The 19,201-nt window shown below is 41.8% G+C and overlaps 1 protein-coding gene across 1 annotated transcript; it reads left to right on the top strand.

The window, feature by feature from the left end:
- Positions 1-1,823: 1,823 nt before the first annotated feature.
- LOC127775736 (uncharacterized) lies at positions 1,824-8,690 on the top strand. Its single transcript, XM_052302027.1, has 8 exons — positions 1,824-2,005; positions 2,097-2,186; positions 2,275-2,429; positions 2,888-3,008; positions 3,107-3,226; positions 3,326-3,396; positions 3,473-3,609; positions 8,082-8,690. Exons 1-8 carry the CDS (start codon positions 1,892-1,894, stop codon positions 8,186-8,188), a joined length of 915 nt encoding a protein of 304 aa, XP_052157987.1. The 5' UTR covers positions 1,824-1,891; the 3' UTR covers positions 8,189-8,690.
- Positions 8,691-19,201: the final 10,511 nt, after the last annotated feature.

Raw genomic sequence — 19,201 nt, 5'->3', positions numbered from 1 at the left:
TAACTATACAAAACCGGTTACCCGAGCTTCTTGGGTGGTTTTTACCTCGGTTTTATCCTACGTGATGACTCTGTCAGCCGTGGGACCCACGTGGGCCCCACATGTCAGCTGGCTACGTCAGCCTCTTTCTCTGTCTCTTTTCCCCTCTTCTCTCCCTTTTGACCACAGAAGGACAACACCACCGGCCACCTCCCATTCCCACCTCCGCCGGCACGGCGCTGCGGGACGAGCTCCCTCCGCCGCCTCCCGCCGGCCCCGACGTCGACCTGCACCCGCCGTCGGCCCCGTCTCGACGACCTCCCCGCCGCCGCCTCTCCACGCGCCTCCGCTAGCTCTGCCTCGGTGGCGCCGATCTGGAGTTACTTCGCCGCCCCGACGACCTCCCCATCCTCTCCGTCGACTTCGTCGCCGCCGGTCCTACGCTTCCGCCGACCTGGAACGGAGGAAGCCGTAGGGGTCGGTGAGGTCGTGCTTGATGGCCGTAGCGGAGGAAGCCGTAGGGCTGATGACGACGCCGTCACCCGCGGCGTGGACGTGGTGGTGGTGCGCGGCGGCGGCGACGGGCGAGGGGAGGAGCATGACAGTGAGGAGCAATGCAATAGGAGGCGGCGGTGGTAGGCGGTGGCGGAGGATGGTCTGAGCATGAGCATGGCTGGTGGTGTTCGTCGGTGGCGTGGTCCTTGCATTATGTGATGGATTGGATTGGATTGGATTTGACTGCAGCCGCCTCCCTCCCTCGAGCCGTGCTGCGGTACGCCGGCGCGGACTCGGGCACCACCGCTCGCGCCCTCGCGAACCGCTGCCGGCCGCGCCCCGCACAGCACTGCCGCTGGCCACGCCGCCGCGCCGAGAGCCGACGCGCCCCGAACAGTGCCGTCACGAGCCACGGCCGGCCGCGCCCCGCACCGCGGCGCCGCGAACCGCAGCCGACTGCGCCCCGCACGGCGCCGCCGGCCTCTCCGCCTCCTCCCTCTCCGCGCCCTCACCGCCGGCCTCTTCCGCGCCGTCGCGTAAGGCGTAGCGACCACAAGCCACGGCCGGCCGCGTCGCCGCACGCCGCCGCAAGCCGCAGCCGACTGCGCCCTGCACGGCGCCACCGCCCTCTCTGCCTCCTCCCTCTCCGCGCCCTCGCCGCCGGCCTCTCCCCCGCCGTCGCAGCCGGAGGAGCCGCCCCATTCCCCGCCACCGCCGCCGCCGGAGAGGCCACCCCCGCCGCCAACACCAACGACGAGGCCCGCGCCCTCCTCCCTCGCGCCCGGAGACGCCTCTAGCCGGCTTGCCCAGTTGCCCAAAGAAGATATAAGAGAAGAGTGAGAGAGAGGAGAAAGGGAGAGGAGGGGAGAGGAGGCTGACGTGGCCAGCTGACATGTGGGTCCCACGCTGACTCAGCCGCCACGTAGGACAAAACCGGGGTAAAAACCACCAAAGGATCTCGGGTGACCGATTTTATGTAGTTAAGGGACCCGCATATCTGGTTTTGCGGTTCGAAGATGTTTTTGTATCCGATGACAAGTCGAGGGACCTTCGGTGTACTTTTTCCATGTACCAAATCTATCTCGACTTGAGTTGGAATCAGGCCCTTATATCTCAGCCTGTCCAATTCATACAAAGCCTACGCAGTAAGAATAAGTTGGGCTGGTTTTCTGATTGAGGGATGTGATTCGACAGGACAAGAGCTGAGGGAAACAAATAGACTTACTACCTGCGCAGAACTCACAAGATTAGGCCCATTTTCTATTTTAGTTTGCGCGGCCCAGCTACTACTCTGGGCCATTATAACCGCGGCACGCTCCCGCGCGCGGGAATAGCCGCGGAAAGGCAGCGAAAGAGGGCGCGAAACCGTAGAGGCGGGCGGCGAGCGGCGAGCGGCGGCGGCGGCGGCGGCGCGGAGATGAGCTCGTCGACGTCCGCCCGCGACGAGGAGGCGCCGGACCTCGTCTGCCAGATCGACTGCGTCCACGGCATGGTCGACGCGCTCTCCTGCGTCCGCTGGAAGCGCCACCAGGTGCGCTACCTCGCTCGCCTCCCCGACCTGCATCCATGAACAGATCTGCCCCGATCTGAGGCCGCATTTCCCCCTCCCCCGTGGCGTGCAGGACGCGGTGCTGGAGCTGTCGGAGCACGGCATCGTGCTCATCGTCGAGGAGAGCGGCTGCCTCCAGGCCAAGGTCTACCTCAAGCGTGAGGTGAGTTTGGTGCGCCCGTCAGGTGTTTGTGTTAATGCCTCGCGGCGCTTGTGCGTTGAATTTTTTGTTTGGGGGTCGTGTGCTGCAGCTGTTCATGGAATACGAGTACGCGGCAGAGGGGCGGCCGCGGTTTGGCCTCAGCCTGGGGCTCCTCGTCGATTGCCTCAACACGTTCTCAGCCCCGGGGCACTCCTCTCCTGTCGAGATCCGCTACCCTGGGCCTGATATGCAGCTTCTTCTCAAGTACGTGTATAATCTGATTAATTACTTGGAATTATTGTCCTGTCATAATCCGACCATGTAACTCAGCATACCTTTGCAAACTGTGGTGGGTAAATGGCTTGTTCATAATTCATACTTGGAATGGATTATACATGCAATTCGATGGGGTTTTGTGGCTGTTATTATGTACCAGTTTATAGAGGTGTAATTCATGTGAAATTCATGTTCAGATCAAATTTTAAAACTATCTGGGCATTACATTTTATAAGGAGATTAATGAATCTTACTTTTCAAATTAATCATAGTACCATCTCATCCTTGAAAAAAAGATTCAAGCTCTTTTGTTCAGCTTCAGCATAAGATGCTGAACCAAATGCTTGACAATGTAACCTGAGTAATGTAAAATAGAGAGCAACATAACGTCAGGAGTTATTTGTCATCCTTTTCTTATAAGCCGGAGTCTTGTAATTTGGGTGCAGGTCAGTGGGCTCCCCAGATTCATGTATGTATGCAGAAATTAGAACCAGGATTCCAGATACAATCTCCTGGGATTACCATTTTGAGCATGCTGGGAATACACCAGTCACTTTTACTGTCAAGGTACTCCAAGTACTTCCTCTGTTTATTTGGTGGCAGTATGCATCAATAGAAGCTTTAACTTTTATGCACAGTATGATTCACCCTCTTCAATTTTATAGTCTGCTGTCCTGAAAGAATCGATTGAGGACCTTGAGTGGCCAGGTTCCAGCATTCAGATTCAAATGCAACCAGACCCCCCTTCGGTACTATTCAAAGGTGAAGGTCATGGTGACTTGCAGGTACGATAAGTTTGTTTCTATTCGTTACAAGTTTGTTTCTATTCGTTACTTGGCTTCACATTGAATCCCTGACTCACTGCTGGCTACACCATTGGGCAGATTGAGTTCCCCTACTATGCAAATACAGATCTTCTCATTGCATTCCAATGTGACCATGAAACATCATACAGGTAAACTCTGCTGTTTAAAAAGTTCTGAATCTCTGACCGTTTGCTGCTTTGTGCTAACTATTCTGTTTTCTGCAAGGTATAAGTACAAATTTCTTCGTGCAACAACTTCGAATTTCCCAAACAGTATTGTGAAGGAGAATCGTGGGAGCAAGGTGACAATTGGTAGGGGTGGGATGCTTAAAATCCAGCACCTGGTTTCAGTTGCAAGGCCAGGTATGCAGAACTTCCGTAATGTTGCTGGAGGGGCTCAACAGCCAAGCCGAATTGCTTATATAGAGTTCTTTGTAAAGCCAGAGGAATATGAGATAAATGATGCGTAGGGATTGTGGTATGACTTATTGACATGTGTTCCACCGTTCCACACCTCATTCCACCCATTAAGCCTTACACCGCACCTCATCTCACCAGTTAATTATAGTTTCTGATTTGGCATAACTGGTAGTGGCAAAACCGAATTAAGGCTTTTATGTCCTTTACCGATTGGTTAACTTCTGCATAATCACATTGCCTCATATCCTGATTAGCTACCTTTTAGAATTAACTAGGAGATTTCCCCCACTCAATTTTGCACGGTGATAGATTTTAAAAGCCCAATCAAATTTGATATACAACTCTTAGCTTTTGTTTCTGTAGATGCACTTATAATTTATATACAATAGATTTGCAAATAAAATTAGATTAGTGGTTTTGATATACAACTCTTAGCATATTTTTTTTTTCTTAGATACGATTATATTTTCTACACAACATTTTTTTTAAAGCACGATTGGATGTACATCTCTTAGCTTTGGTTTCCATAAATATAATCATATTTTCATATAACTATATTAATCGATCTACACCATTATAATTTAGATATATCATGATTGGACAGAAAATACCTTTCTCCTTTTCTCTTATTGATATGAGAATTTTTAGCCTCCAAAGCGAATGTGGCGTCTTATTTTCAAGTTATCTTTATAATATAATAGATAGATTTGGGAATTGGAATGGATATCGGTTTATTTCTTAACCTTTTAAATCTGGTCCATCGGTAGGCCTTCTACAGTTCCACTTCCAAATAGCAAATAGTTAACCTTCATAGGTCGATGCCAAAAGAGAACATAATATTGGCCAGGCAATAATCGAGAAACAAAAGCTGGAGGAAAGAATTTAGAACTTTTGAGCTTGAAATGATCTTGGCACCCTAAATATATAGATTGAAAGGATAGCTATTTGTTGCTAACTAAGTGAGTGTGCGTAACCATTGAATCTTTTACTCCCTCCATCCCATAATATAAGGCGCACACGCATTTCAAGATTTAACTTTTAAAACATTTGACCAATACTTAGTATAATATAAAATTTATTTTATTTATTAAAAATTATATTATTAGATTGAGATTTAAATTTCCTTTCATATGGTTACAATTTTGCTACTACAAACCTTATAGTATATGATAAATTATAAGCTAAATATTAGTTTTGGAGACCGCGCCTTATATTATGGGATAGAGGGAGTATACGAGGATCATATGGGCCTTAACCCAACACAAGCAAACAGTGCCAGTCAGTTCGCATCTTTGTCTCGTCATAACCTCCTATTGCTATCAACAGGCCCCCAATTAATCTAGGTTGGTACTATTAACGAACCAGGCCACTATTCAGTGGCCCATTGACCTAGCCATTCTCAGATGAGAGCTGCATATCGTCTGTTATTCCTGGTTAATTGCTAGCCATTCTCAGATGATAGCTGTTTATTGTCTGTTATTCCTGTTTCCCTCTGCTATTATCCGGCTGTCTACTTCCCACCCCATATGTGTTAGGTACTTGCTGAAATCGATGTACTTTCTCATCACAACTGCTAAATACAGCAAGAACAAACATAGTGAATATACAAAACGTGTGGACTAGCTACTCGATTTTTATAGCCATGATGGGAGTGCCAACTAAGGTAGATGCTTTTAGCTGAGATCAGATAAGGGGAAAGAGAAGTCGGCAGCACTGATTCATCACTGAACAATCTTTAACCAGTAAAAGATACATCGAAAAAGACTCTGTCCTGTTTCTTCTAGCTAGTTATAGCCAAAGGGTCCAGACCTTAACTTAGCAACAAAGAAGTGATAGCTCCAAGGGACCAAATCTAGTAGATTTCAGAAGTATGAAAACCCTAGCTCTGTTTCACCTTCTCAGAATGAAAGGAATTTAGGGCAGCACCATTCTCCTTTTCTTTTTGTAGGGTTCTCTCTTGATGCAAGGTAGGGAAATCTTAGCTAAAAGTTGATTGGCTAATGGAGTATAATATGATTGGAGGGTGTTGTTTCTGTGTTTACTTGTGAAAATGGACGTGCCATTGAGTGAAGTGACCCGAGTGATAATTTAGATAGCTCCAATGAGATATATATTCTGCCTGTACCTACTGTCCTTTGCCCATTCCCGTGAATGCGAAATGGAATTTGTTGCTACAAGACGCCCACCAAACCTTGAGGCGCCTGTATATGTTTAAAACCAAAATAACGAGGCATTGCACTGTGAACACCTTACACAATCCAATGCTGTAACTTGGTAGGATGAAATCAGCCAGAAGCCCTGAAACAGGTGCCTACTTTCCCATTTAATTCCTTATGCAATGCATGCACTATCAGCTCATATTAATGGACGTTAGAGTACTGGCTGGAAAACTAGAAATGCACTGTTTGGAGCATTCGTTTCTGGTAGGAAAACGGTGTGCATATATAATATGCACAATATATAACTATAAGAGCTACCCGTACTAGTTCAGGGCTGGTATAAACACTCTCATCAATGCACACATCTGTTAGCCACCACAATTAGGTCCCCATGCCACGGCCTCCTGCATTTTGGGTTTCTGACTCGAAAGACATCTTCTTGACAGGCACTCACGGCTTTGGCTTTGTTTACACTTGTCATGTGCTGGTTCGCATGCTTAATCGCATGGCATGGTCACATCAACAAGACAACAACCCAACCATATACTTCGTCCTTAACCAATTTGGACACTACCAAGTAGCTGCAAGTACTACCCTTCATTTTGTTTGGTGACAAACTGGTGGTGTCTCTTATGAATTTTACAGTATTTTACGGCTTGTGTTCATTTCACATAGCTCACCTGTATCTAGGACCCGCGTGTAGGTGGGGCCCACATGTCAACCACTCGTGCAGTTCATTGTAGGTAGCCAGGTAGGTGCCAAGTGCGAGCAACACTGTGCACATGTCACACACCTTGCAGACACGTAGTTAGAGCTGCTGCTGCTGATGGAAGAAGGGGTTTGGTAGCAGAGCAAGTGTTAGACCAGACCAGACCGGAGTTGGACCCAACCAATCCCAACCTATTTGGGTTGCCATTGATGGCTGACCGACGCCGTGCCATCACAGTATCTCTCAGATTCAGAGTCCCTCAAGAATGAAAGAAAGAAAGAAACAAAGAAAGAAAAGGGAGAATGTGAGGCTCCTCCAATGAGCTATCCCTCTCCAAATTCTTTTCCGGTGATATGATCCGCTATGTGATCAGTTGGGCAATCACTGCTTGCCTGCTTATTAGCGTAGAACACACTGTAGTCTGGGGCAAAGCCCTCTTCAATTATTGTTGCACAAGTACCCTACGGAAGCGGGCACTAATTGGCCGGCCGGCCGGCCGGCCTGCCCGGTGGTGTCTCACCGGCGGCCACCGTCTCTTTTGGCGTGCACTGCCCCACACTTGTGTCCACTCTATGCATCTATCTAATTAAGTGGGTTTTCACGCTGCAGGGTTCTTTTGATGCAGCTCTTATCTTCCTAATAAGAGTCGCTCTACTACGGATTTGGATCTATCACCGTTTGTTACGATATTCGCCCGAAATTCGACCATTCGGGCGGGTATACCCTGGGCAGGCTTAAGGAGATCCAATAGCTTAAATCCAATCTGGTGGTACAATTTCTATGTAGGAAATGCCTTCAGCTTGGCACATATTCTTCCTCTAATACAATAATCAAAGCTCCTGACTGAAATCCAAGTAAGAGTAGGTTAGATAGCTCCTCTATACGCCAAATAACTTTTTTTTATCATATGTGTGGGGCTTTGTGTGTGATGTATGGACCAACCAACCACAACATCATACCCCAGGATTGCTATGATGCCAGTGTGGTTGATCATACCATCATCATCACCATCAGTTTATTATGCAGCAATGAAAAAGTCATAGGGGCTTGACCATTGGGCGATGGCGTGGGCCCCACATTCATAGAGGCCTTCGTTTTTCTCCTGCAATCCTGCCTGCATGTGTGCTCCTCCTCATCATCCATTGCTCTGCTCATATCTGCAATTTTGGGCTCTTAAATGGATGGATGGTTATGAGCTAGCAAGGTTACTCACTCACTCAGTCAGTGGCCTTGAGACAAGGGGTGGTTATGCAGCACATCAAGGGGGTGTTTAGATCCAGGGGTGTAAAGTTTTAGCGTGTCACATCGGATATTATATAGGGTGTCGCATGGGGTCTTCGGACACTAATAAAAAAACTAATTACAGAATACGTCAGCAAACCGCGAGACGAATTTATTAAGCCTAATTAATCAGTCATTAGCAAATGTTTACTGTAGCACCACATTATCAAAACATGGAGCAATTAGGCTTAAAAGATTCATCTCCAAAATTAGTCGCAATGTGTGCAATTAGGTATTTTTTAGCCTATGTTTAATACTTCATGCAGGTGTTCAAACATTCGATGTGACATGGTGTAAAGTTTTGGGATGGGATCTAAAGAGGGCCCAAAGCATTTTCCTTTTGCTGCTCAAGCAACAGTCTACAGCGTGGTGAACCTGAGTCAAAATAGCCTATTCATATTACTTGGGCAACCAAAAGCATGGCCAAATTCAATATCATCTTTAAGACGAAATGGATTTTTATTTTTGGAGGAAGTTTGGTGTTGAATTTACGTTGCTTGCTACTAATTGTATGATGATTGCTTGACTCCGTTTTCGGAAGTTCATTATTGCTTGATTGCTTACTTGACGTGTTCTGCATATAATGCAATTTGAAGTGCATTGGGATGGGATATATAATCGGTGTCGGACACTGTAAGTTTAGTACTATAATTGTGACTGAACAGTTTGTACTTTGGTCATTTCTTCTGGAAAAATACTGAACTAGATTCATGCTATTTTAAAGGAATTTGTTGGCCAATTGACAATACGTGTCTGCCAACTGGGATAACAAAGAATGGACTATGTTTTTAGATTTGAACTGTGATTTGGAATGTCCTGTTGATACAGTTGAGACCTCTTGGGTCAGAAAGTTCTATGCAATGGCTGTAAAACTAGTTTCAAGCTTCCTGAATTAAGAGAAACCAATGCACATAATTTCAGGCAAACTTAAATTCGATTCAGGTCTTGCATAATCTTCAGACAGCTAATGTGATGCTGTGAATATTCAATTGATACGCTGATGCTTTGATGAAAAGCTAACGTAATCACAAGTGAGCTAGCAATAGCAATCAACATCGCCCAAATTAAATGTCGCCACCAACAAACAAGAATCGGTTGGACTCATAGCATGGTTCCTGATTTAATCTCCATACTATTTTGACTAATTTTTCCAGATTAATCTGAATGCAAGATCTACCTGATCTGAACGCTTCTGATCGATTATTAGGTAGATCTTATTACATGTTCTGTACTCTATAACTGAAATGTCAGCATCGGTGAGTACCTCCAGAAACGGCATTGGCAATAATTATGCCTCATCAACGTACGCAAAATCTAAAAAATATCACAATGGGTAATCTACGCAAAAAATTCAAATTGATTCCTATTATACTGCTAGGCTAATAGAAACAAAACTTTAGAATATTTTTGTTGGTGATGAAACACAAAAAGGCACTTCATATTCAAGAAAAGTTAGGTAGCTTTTCTTCATTTCCCAACTTCTATCCATCACGGTACATTCAGTACCGAAATTTGCCAATGTTACAAATATCGTATATATGTTTTTAAAAAAAGAAAATTAGGAAAAAGACTGAAGCACATAAATTGAGTCCTGATACGGTAGGATATTCCTAGTGCTGGAGATCTTTTCTGTTCCTTGGAGAAATGTCCTTTTGAGGCCGTTGCTATCTAATCCGTGTTAGACTGTCAGATAGGGTGTTATCTACTAACAGTAGCCTAATAGGATGTAATCACTCCATCAATAAATCAAACAAAGTGGGGATGATGAGGTGATCTGATCAACAACACAAGTAGCATGATCCTAGCTAAGAAATGCTCAACAGTAGAAAAATTCCATCTGTACGCACGCGCCGTACGTCTTAAAGAGTGTCCACTTGTCGAGAATAGTGATATTTTAGGATGCGTACCATTGGACTTTTCTGTATTTTGGGTATCAATATTGCCAAATTTTTTGCACTGAAAACATCAAAATAATAATTTTCATATTTGTTCCAGAAAAACAAAAGTTCCATATATAACATTACCCTTCTCTTAGGTCTATAAACATTTACCATTAGATATTTGTACGTCGCGAAAGTTATATTTTGAATTCAAAAAATTACTCAAGTGCAGTGGCAAGAGGTGCGTGGTTTCATAATTTCTTTTTTTAAAAAAAAAAGTTTAGAGAGACATCTCCTCCTCCAAATCTCTTTTTTTACTTCTACTTGTGACTGGCAATTTGGCATCAGTTGTTAGAAATTTAATTTTGCCCATGCCCTGTCAGTGGCATCCTCCACAGAGTACTTGAGTAGCTTTCAGAAAGTAATTAACTAGCCGTGTTTCGGTGGATCCTTCAACTTGATATCTTTCAGCGATTGATTACGCAGATTCTTAATTATCCGGCCCCGGCCGATTCTGCATTGTCTTCTTCCAAAATGTTTCTTGTGCAAGATAGCACATCATCTTTGATTTTGCAATTAGGTCACATTAACTGAGAATAGTCGGCTGAGCCATGCTTTGTGTTATTCACATCACCATTGTACATCTTTATCCCCCAATACATTTTGGTCAGATTGTAGCTTTCAGATAACTATATAACCGTGTTTAGCTGGCTCTTTTGCTTTCATGGACTTATTGCTTTGTATTCTATGTTCAATCTTCAATTTCGTGAACAGCCCGTGTTATTCACAAATGCACATGTCGTTTCACAGTTTATGGTCTGAGGTGCAATTTGAATTTTTTTAATATAATAAGACATTAGCAGTTTAGCACCCTAATAAAAAATAACAATTCTAACAACGTTTCTGAAAAAAACAATTTTAATAACGCGGAATTCATCTATCTATCTATCTATCCACTATATTATATTATCAAGATGGGAAAATATATGGTGGAAATTACATATGCAGTGGAAACCTGGAAACTACCTTTGATCGAAAAATGGATGTCTGAGATTCGTCCACGTCCTCATGAGTAAAAATTTTACTCGTAGATTTACTCATCACGGTGACATGGACGAATTTTAGACATCCATTTTTCATCCAGTAGTAGTTTCCAAGTTTCTACTGCATATGTGGTTGGCGCTACATATTTTTCCTATCAAGATAGCTTAAAAAAAGAAGGCACCACATTCAATCCGCATGCTAGAAACTCTCATATTAATCGGAGAAAAAAAAACAAAATCCATGTTGTTAGATCATGGTAGGACCAAATTATAACGGTGTGGTTGATAGCAAATAGTCGTATACAGAGTACAATTGTATATATAGACTAGCAAATAAGAGTTGTATAGTAAATTCAATCATTCTTTTAATATCTATTGTATACAAAGTATAATTAAATATAAGTAAATAGGAGCTAAGTTATATAATAATCCAATTCAATTAGCCCGCACAAAATTGTGTGGGAAGATCCCCTAGTTCTGATAATGGAAATAAAATTTCAGTACATTCCTATCTTGCTCTATAATACTCTGCAACATCTTTTACATAATCATGCTTGACTCTGTAATATCCTAAATCTGGATTCATCATCTGAAATTGGAAAGCAGTACATGATGTCAGTTAAGTCCGGCTACTTAAATAATCAATGACATTTATTTGGTGAACATAATTTTGCGTAACAACTTTTGTCAGCAACAGGCATGTCATGGCTGCATCAAATAAAGCATAAAAACAACCAACTAACTGTATTTGCAAAGGGACAAATAGAAATCAATCACTTCCTCAGAAGAGAGCAGTGCATAACGACTCAGCAGCTCCCTTGGGACACGACATCGAACAATTTTTCGGTGCGATTACTGTAATTTGTACGCACAAACACTGTGTCCGTTGCATCCACAAAAAGTTCAAAAAACTGTAAAGGATGAAAAGTAAGCACTGTCCAAACTCATGCTGATCGAAAACCAAAAGTCTCATCAATTGTATATGATTGGGTTACTCCATGCCATTGATAGATTTAGACTGTTAAACTTGATTTGCCTGCGCCCTTCAATAGTTCTTAAAGTTATCTTGTTTCTTCACCTATTTCGAGTCCATCCTTACATACAATCAAGCCCTTCTGTTCTTGATTTGAGCATGTAAACTACAATTAAAGTGGATTTTCCATTCAAAATTTTAATTAAAAATATTTTAGGTACATTTAGTTATCTTCTTAGACGTAAAAAAAACCCGGAAAACAAAAGTGACAAAAAATCTCCTAAATTAATCCTTGAATCAAATTCTACGAGAGTAAATTATACAAGCTTATGGAAGGGATGTAAGCGGACTAAGGGTCTATTTGTAAGTCCTAATTCCCAACTCCCTCCGCCTCGTTTTCCACGCGCATGCTTCCCAAACTGCTAAATGGTGCGTTTAGTTGCTTAAAAAATCATATTGATCAATTTTTTTAAAAAAAATAGCTAATACTTAGTTAATCACGTGCTAATAGACCGCTCCGTTTTCCATGCGCAGGAAATGGGTTCCCAACCCATTCTAGCGAACACAATCTAACTTACAAATCCAGTTATAAGTCATTTTAAGCGAGTTAACTTAACATGCAGATCAATCTAGAAAATCATTTGTAATCGGGTTCATCTACCGGCCTACTTAACCCTAATACTAACACATTGTTGTCCAGGTCAGACAGGCTGCATGGGTCATCACCAAATAAAAGATAAGCTAGTTTCTAGGCACACCATTACTGAAAAGGACTGTAGTAGCAAACACAGCAACGTGCAATGGTTGCAAGTGTTCTACCTTATTCTTCTTCTCCTCCTTTCTTTTTTTGCCAAAGACTGTGCATACATCGTGATGTCCCATGATGAACTACAGTCTACAAATGTACAGTTCAATGTACATGATGATGATAATAATACACAAGTACCGCACGTACTACGTGGGAGCACGGCCTGTTGGAATTAAGTACTGTTGCCTAACTGAATATTAAGTACTAGTATTTATTGTTGTAAATAGTCTTGTAGACTGATCAATAGTAATTGGCCGTAATAACCAAGTTCACTGCTTCATTCATGTTTTTCAATGCTGCATTTTAGCTAATTTTTTGGTCTGATAGACGTGGTTTCAGAGAAACACCGCGCCTGCAGAATTGAAGTTTGGCACAAACATCCTAACGATTGTCTTTGATGGAATTGAATTTTGTGAGTACAGTGCAAGGAAATTGGCAGAACGTGAATGGAAAATAAAAAGATTTATTATTGATCAGCTAGGAGTAGTAACTTCAGTTGAGTCATGTTCAGACAGGACACGCAGAAGCTCATCCCAATGCTTCTGTCCTTTTCTTCGACAACATCATCAGTTTTAACTTCACATGGCCCTGAAGATATGGTCACCAACAAACCGTCCAGTTGTCCGCTAGTGTCTCAACTTCCTACACTCCTGGAAAACCAACTGCTGCCAAATTCACAAAGAATAGAGTACTCCTAAAATATACTATATCCATCCTTTATATTATATAAAAGACTTTGCCTATGTAATTATACGAGTAAAATCCTTATATTTTAGGACAGATGTAGTAGCAACTTATAATATTTAAAATTTATTCTAAAATATAACTATTTTCTCGCCTACATTCTCTTCTCAACCAATCACAACTTTTCACCATTCAATTTTTTCACTTACTTCATCTTCTTAACCAATTACAATATTCTTCTATTTAATTTCACTAACTTTCTTAATATCCACATTCAACCCTAAATTTTTTTTATATTTGAGGACGGAGGTAGTAGAAAGCTGTTGCTAGAACTTGCAACTACTTCCCATCTAATCTCTCTTCGACTTTAATTTCTGCTAAACAATCTATACAAACTTATACTTCCTCTATTCTAAAATGTTTGACGCCGTTGATTTTTTTAAAAAATGTTTGACCGTTCGTCTTAATCAAAAAATTTAAGTAATTATTAATTCTTTTTCTATCATTTGATTTATTGTTAAATATACTTTTATGTATACATGTAGTTTTACATATTTTATAAAAAGTTTTTGAATAAAACGAACGATTAAACATGTTTAAAAAAGTCAATGGCGTCAAACATTTAGAGAAGGAGGGAGTATTTGTCAATGGAGGAAATATTTCCTTGTGAGATTGAGAAAGTTACACGCGTTTCAAATGGATCAAATACGCCGTCGGTGACATTCTGCAACGGGTCGAATTGTGAGCCGTTTTTGACTTGTACCAAGTGCTCCAATCATCCCTGATGCTTTGGCCCGCATGGCTGGCGGCAGCAATGGTGACGTTGAGACATTCATGGCCGGCACGACCAGGATCGAATGAGCATGCGGCTGAGACGCGGTGTTGGTTTGGGAGCGAGGTTGACGACGACGACCGGCTGGGCTGGAGCGCCCAAGTCAACGTGCGGGCGTGAGCGGATCAGATGAGATCAGCTCAGCTGAGCATGAGCAGCAGCTCGATCAGATCACTGTGTCATTCTCCCTCTCTGCTAGCTCAACTGCCACCTAGGCACCTACCTCTCTCTCGCACACACATATTTCTCCCTCAGTAAAAAAAGAAGAAGACATATTTGAACATAGATCTATAGAATTAGGGTGTGTTTAGTTCTTTGAGTGTAAGGTTTTTAAGTATACGGACGTACATTTGAAATATTAAACGTAGATTAATAGTAAAACAAATTACAGATTCCGCCTGTAAACTGCGAGACGAATTTATTAAGCTTAATTAATCCATCATTAGCAAATGTTTACTGTAGCATCACATTGTCAAATCATAGCGTAATTAGGCTCAAAAGATTCGTCTTGCAATCTACATGTAAACTGTGCAAATTTTTTTTCCACATTTAATGTCCCATGCATGTGTCCAAACATTTGATGTAATGTTTTTGACCAAAATTTTTTGGGATCTAAACAAGGCCTTAGGTTTTCTTTTGGGGGGGACAGTGAAGTAATTCTGTTAGACTGTTACCGAGCGGTTCAGTTAGGTCACGAACAATTCTTCTACTTAGTTAGCGGCTATACTCGTCACGTAGAAGCCATGTTACTGTGGATGAGAGAGGGGTGGGAGAGAGGTTGGTTTCAACGGGTTTTCCATGCTTTGAAGAAGGCACTGTAGCCTTGGCAGAAAAATGTGGGCACATAGAACCACCTGTAAGGGAGCCACGTTGGGTGACATGAAAATAAATGTGTGGAGTAAAATCGAAATATAAGGAGCTGACATGAAAACTAAAGACACCACTTGAAGCCACTTATATTATGGGAGAAAAGCATTTTATGTGAGTGGCCTTAGCTACATGGTAGTTGGCCTCCGATGCTAAATGTCCTTACTAGCCACTCTTGCTAGGAGCTTGGTTACCGAGTCCACTGCCAAGACCAACAACCCATGACATTTTAATTGGCATAGCGATTCCACTTAACCTTGAGTTGGCATAGAAAATTTTGATAAAAACGAAGGGTCCACTACAATTATGCAAAATGCATATTTAGTTTAGCAAATAAATGTCTACAAGAATCCATTTGAATAGGAATCTCACTTCTAAAATGCAACATGGTGGCATGAGATAAATTTTGTGTGAGAAACTTTAGTACTCTGCCGGTTTCAAAACATAGAGAGTTTTAGCATTTGGCACAGCTATCAAGGAGAGAGGGGTAAAAATACCTAGTTGCCTCCTTAGGGTAAGTGAGGTATAGGCCCAGATTAGTTGGGCCAGGGCTACAATAAAGCTAATCGGTAGTAGGGGTAGCATGTGTAGTTTAGTGGTAAATGACATCTTTTACAAGTACAAGGCTCTTATATTGGCTACGAAATTTGAGTTCTATAATTTGTTATATTTTAGGATGGATGGAGTACAACATTCCCTCGTTCCACAAATATTAGCATTTCTATGTTGTTTAGCAGAGATTAAGGTTAAGAGAATAAGGCTTTGGTGCCCCCTCATTCAATCAGATATGGTTAGGATAAGATGAAAAGAAATTTAAATTAGATCTGTTGATAGGACATACAGTGTTACAGAAGTCCTTACATTTGTGAATAAACTAATTTTCTACAATACTAAGATTTGTGGATAGGGAGAGTATGTACTTGGTTTGCTAATAATATATATGTTCAACTGAAAGGTACGATAGCTAATCATGCGAGCGGTACCAACAACAATTACACAATTTTCTTCGAACATAGTCACATGTCAACCGTAGGCCTCACACGGTGCCACGATCTACCATCTCTACCACACGCAGGCACCTTCTTTGCCTTTCTTTTTCCTTTGCTGAGCCGGCAGCGCTTCCCTTGCCAACCGCCTCAATCTACGTAGCCACATGTCAACACGGTGCCACGATCTACCATCTCAACCACATGCGGGCACCCTCTTCGCCTTTTTGTTTCCTTTGCTGAGCCGCCAGCGCCTCCCTCGCCAACCGCCTCTGTCTATGTAGCCACATGTCAACCGTAGGCCTGACACGGTGCCACGATCTACCACCTCAACCACATGCGGGCACCCTCTTTGCCTTTTTGTTTCCTTTGCTGAGCCGCCAGCGCCTCCCTTGCCAACTGCCTCGATCTACGCAGCTCTACAACCCGAGAAAGAGGTGACATCGGCAATAGAGAGGGGAGAAGCACCGCTGGTGTCTGAAGAAGGGTGGGGCGATTGAGAGAGTGTGAGGGAAGGAGGGACTGAATATGGTTGTGAGTGGAAGGGAAGTAGTAGACTTATATTGTTTGTAAGTTATGGAGCATTTTTTGTTGTAAAAATTTGGACTGACATGTAAATGGAAAATAAATGTGTGGAGTAAAATTGAAAATATAAGGAGTTGACATGAAAACTAAAGACACCACTTGAAGCCACTTATATTGTGGGAGAAAAGCATTTTTATGTGAGTGGCCTTAGCTACATGGCGGTTAGCCTCCGGTGCTAATGTCCTTGCTAGCCACTCTTGCTAGGAGCTTGGTTACCGAGTCCATTGCCAAGACCAACAACCCATGGCATTTTAATCGGCATAGCGATTCCACTTAACCTTGAGCTGGTATAGAAAAATTGGCTAAAAACAAAGGGTCCACTACAACTATGCAAAATGCATATTTAATTCAAACTTGCAATAGCAAATAAGTATCTACGAGCAGTGGCGGATCCACCATGGGGTCTGTGGGGTCTCGAGCCCCCACTACCCATGTTGTAACCATGAGAGCCTCATGAAGACCCCACTAAAATTTTATGTCATACATTCATTAGAAGAGGGGCTATGATTTTGTATAGTTTGTTTAGGCCCTCCTATTAATCTTTCCTAGATCCACCATTGTCTATGAGAATACATTTGAATAGGAATCTCACTTCTAGAATGAAACATGGTGGCATGAACTAGAAATTTTGTGTGAGAAACTTCAGTATTCTACTGTTTCAAAATATAGAAAGTTTTAGCATTTGGCCCCACTATCAAGGAGGGGCAAAAAGACCTAGGCTGAGTTTGTTTCTCAGGGTTCCCAACCCCCCTCCCTCGTTTTTCGCGTGCACGCTTTTTAAACTACTCAACGGTGCGTTTTTTGCAACAAAAAAAATTCTATACGAAAGTTGCTTAAAAATCATATTGATCCTTTTTGAAAAAAAAACTAATACTTAATTAATCACGCACTAATAGACTGCTCCGTTTTCCGTGCATAGGGCTTGGGTGAGGTATAGGCCCGGATTAGTTGGGCCAGGGCTACAATAAAGCCAATGGGCAGTAGGGGTAGCATGTGTAGTTTAGTGGTAAGTGTCATCTTTTATAAGTACTAGGTTGTTATATTGGCTACGAAATTTGAGCTCTATAAGTTGTTATATTTTAGGATGGGAATAGTACAATATTCCCTCGGTCCACAAGTATCAGCATTTCTACGTTGTTTAGCAAAGATTAAGGTTAAGAGAAAAAGGCTTTGGTGTCCCCTCATTCAATCAAATTTGGTTAGTATAATATGAAAAGAAATTTAAAAAAGATATGATTGATTGGGCATATAGTGTTACAGAAGTCCTTATATTTGTGAATAGACTAATTGTCTAGAATACTATGATTTGTGAATAGGGAGAGTATGTACTTGGTTTGCTAATAATATATATGTACAACTGAAAGGTACAATAGCTAATCACGTGAGCGTTACCAACAATCACACAATTTTCTTCGAAATGCGGCACATGCCAACCATTGGCCTAACACGGCGCCGCGATCTTTACAGTGATATTGGTAAGCCCCTTTTATTTTATAGATATCTTTACAAATTTTTATCATGTGATATAATCAAGTATCCCTTCAGATATATTTTATGTTAGGATAAGAGTTGGTTCAAACTTTAACAATCCATAATTTCTCAATTGCTTACTTTAAAATAAATAATATACATATATTTGTGTTGAAAGGTACTACTATCTTAATATCATAAACTTTTTAGATTTTATAAACTTTCTAATACATAATTGATCGTTAGAATATTAAAATTTAATGAAAATTTAATAACATCAAATATTTATAACCAGGAGCAGAACTCATGTCAAAATAGACGGTGGTGTCCGTTCCTTGGCCTATGGTACGTCAGCTCGAGCCGTGGCACAAGGTAAAATTCTTGGGATTTAGACATGTGGCCTAATATTGAACGGTTGAGAGGGATTACAATGCAACAAAATTGCAAAAAGTTGGGAAGGAATATAGTACAAAGTATCTCGAAGATACTGCGCAGGTCATGCCTTTCGAATGATACTCGATAATGACGAAGTGTGTGCAATTTATACACGCAAATGTGGAATCATCCTTCTGTTTAGGCGTGCCTTAGTGAGCAGGACACCAACCTAAATTTGTCTAGATTAATTAGTTGGGCATGCCAACCCCAAATTCTTGGTGGTTACCTTGCATTATCAAAGATTCCTTTTTACTTGGTTATTTTCTGCCATATACATTTTTTTGTAGTTTTTTTTTGTTCAAAGCATTGCACACACTAATTAATTTCCATTATGTGGTTGTCTGAATTATTTAGTGTGCAAATGAAAAATCTAAAAATTCAGAATCAGAAAAGAACAGAATGATATTCTCATGTTAATCAGTGAGGAAATAAAAGTAAGAGGAAAATGACAATTTTGGTCCCATGGCGATTTTATTATAGCACTTGAATTAGGCCTCATTTCTGATCATTTGGGCAAGATATTTGGCCATAATGCCAGTCCACTGTGACCCTTTGCCGTAGGGCACAGGATCCTAATCGGTTATTAAGAGCTATCGATACATGGTTATTAAAAAAATACAGCTACAATTTTCATCTTATATATTAGCTAGATCATGCGACAAATATAAACATTCTCTGCACCTAGCTAGTTGTGCCGGTCAGTGAAACTGATCCAACTAGTAAGTGCCACCTTAATTAGAAAATATCGTGGTTCCGCCAAACTTTTCCTTAGCTAGGAGAAAAGAAGAAAAAAAACAGATCTCTCTGTTTAGAACTATAAGTT

The sequence above is a fragment of the Oryza glaberrima genome, chromosome 6, assembly GCF_000147395.1.
Source record: "Oryza glaberrima chromosome 6, OglaRS2, whole genome shotgun sequence".
Taxonomy (NCBI): Eukaryota; Viridiplantae; Streptophyta; class Magnoliopsida; order Poales; family Poaceae; genus Oryza; species Oryza glaberrima.
This window is presented reverse-complemented; position numbering and strand designations above follow the sequence as displayed.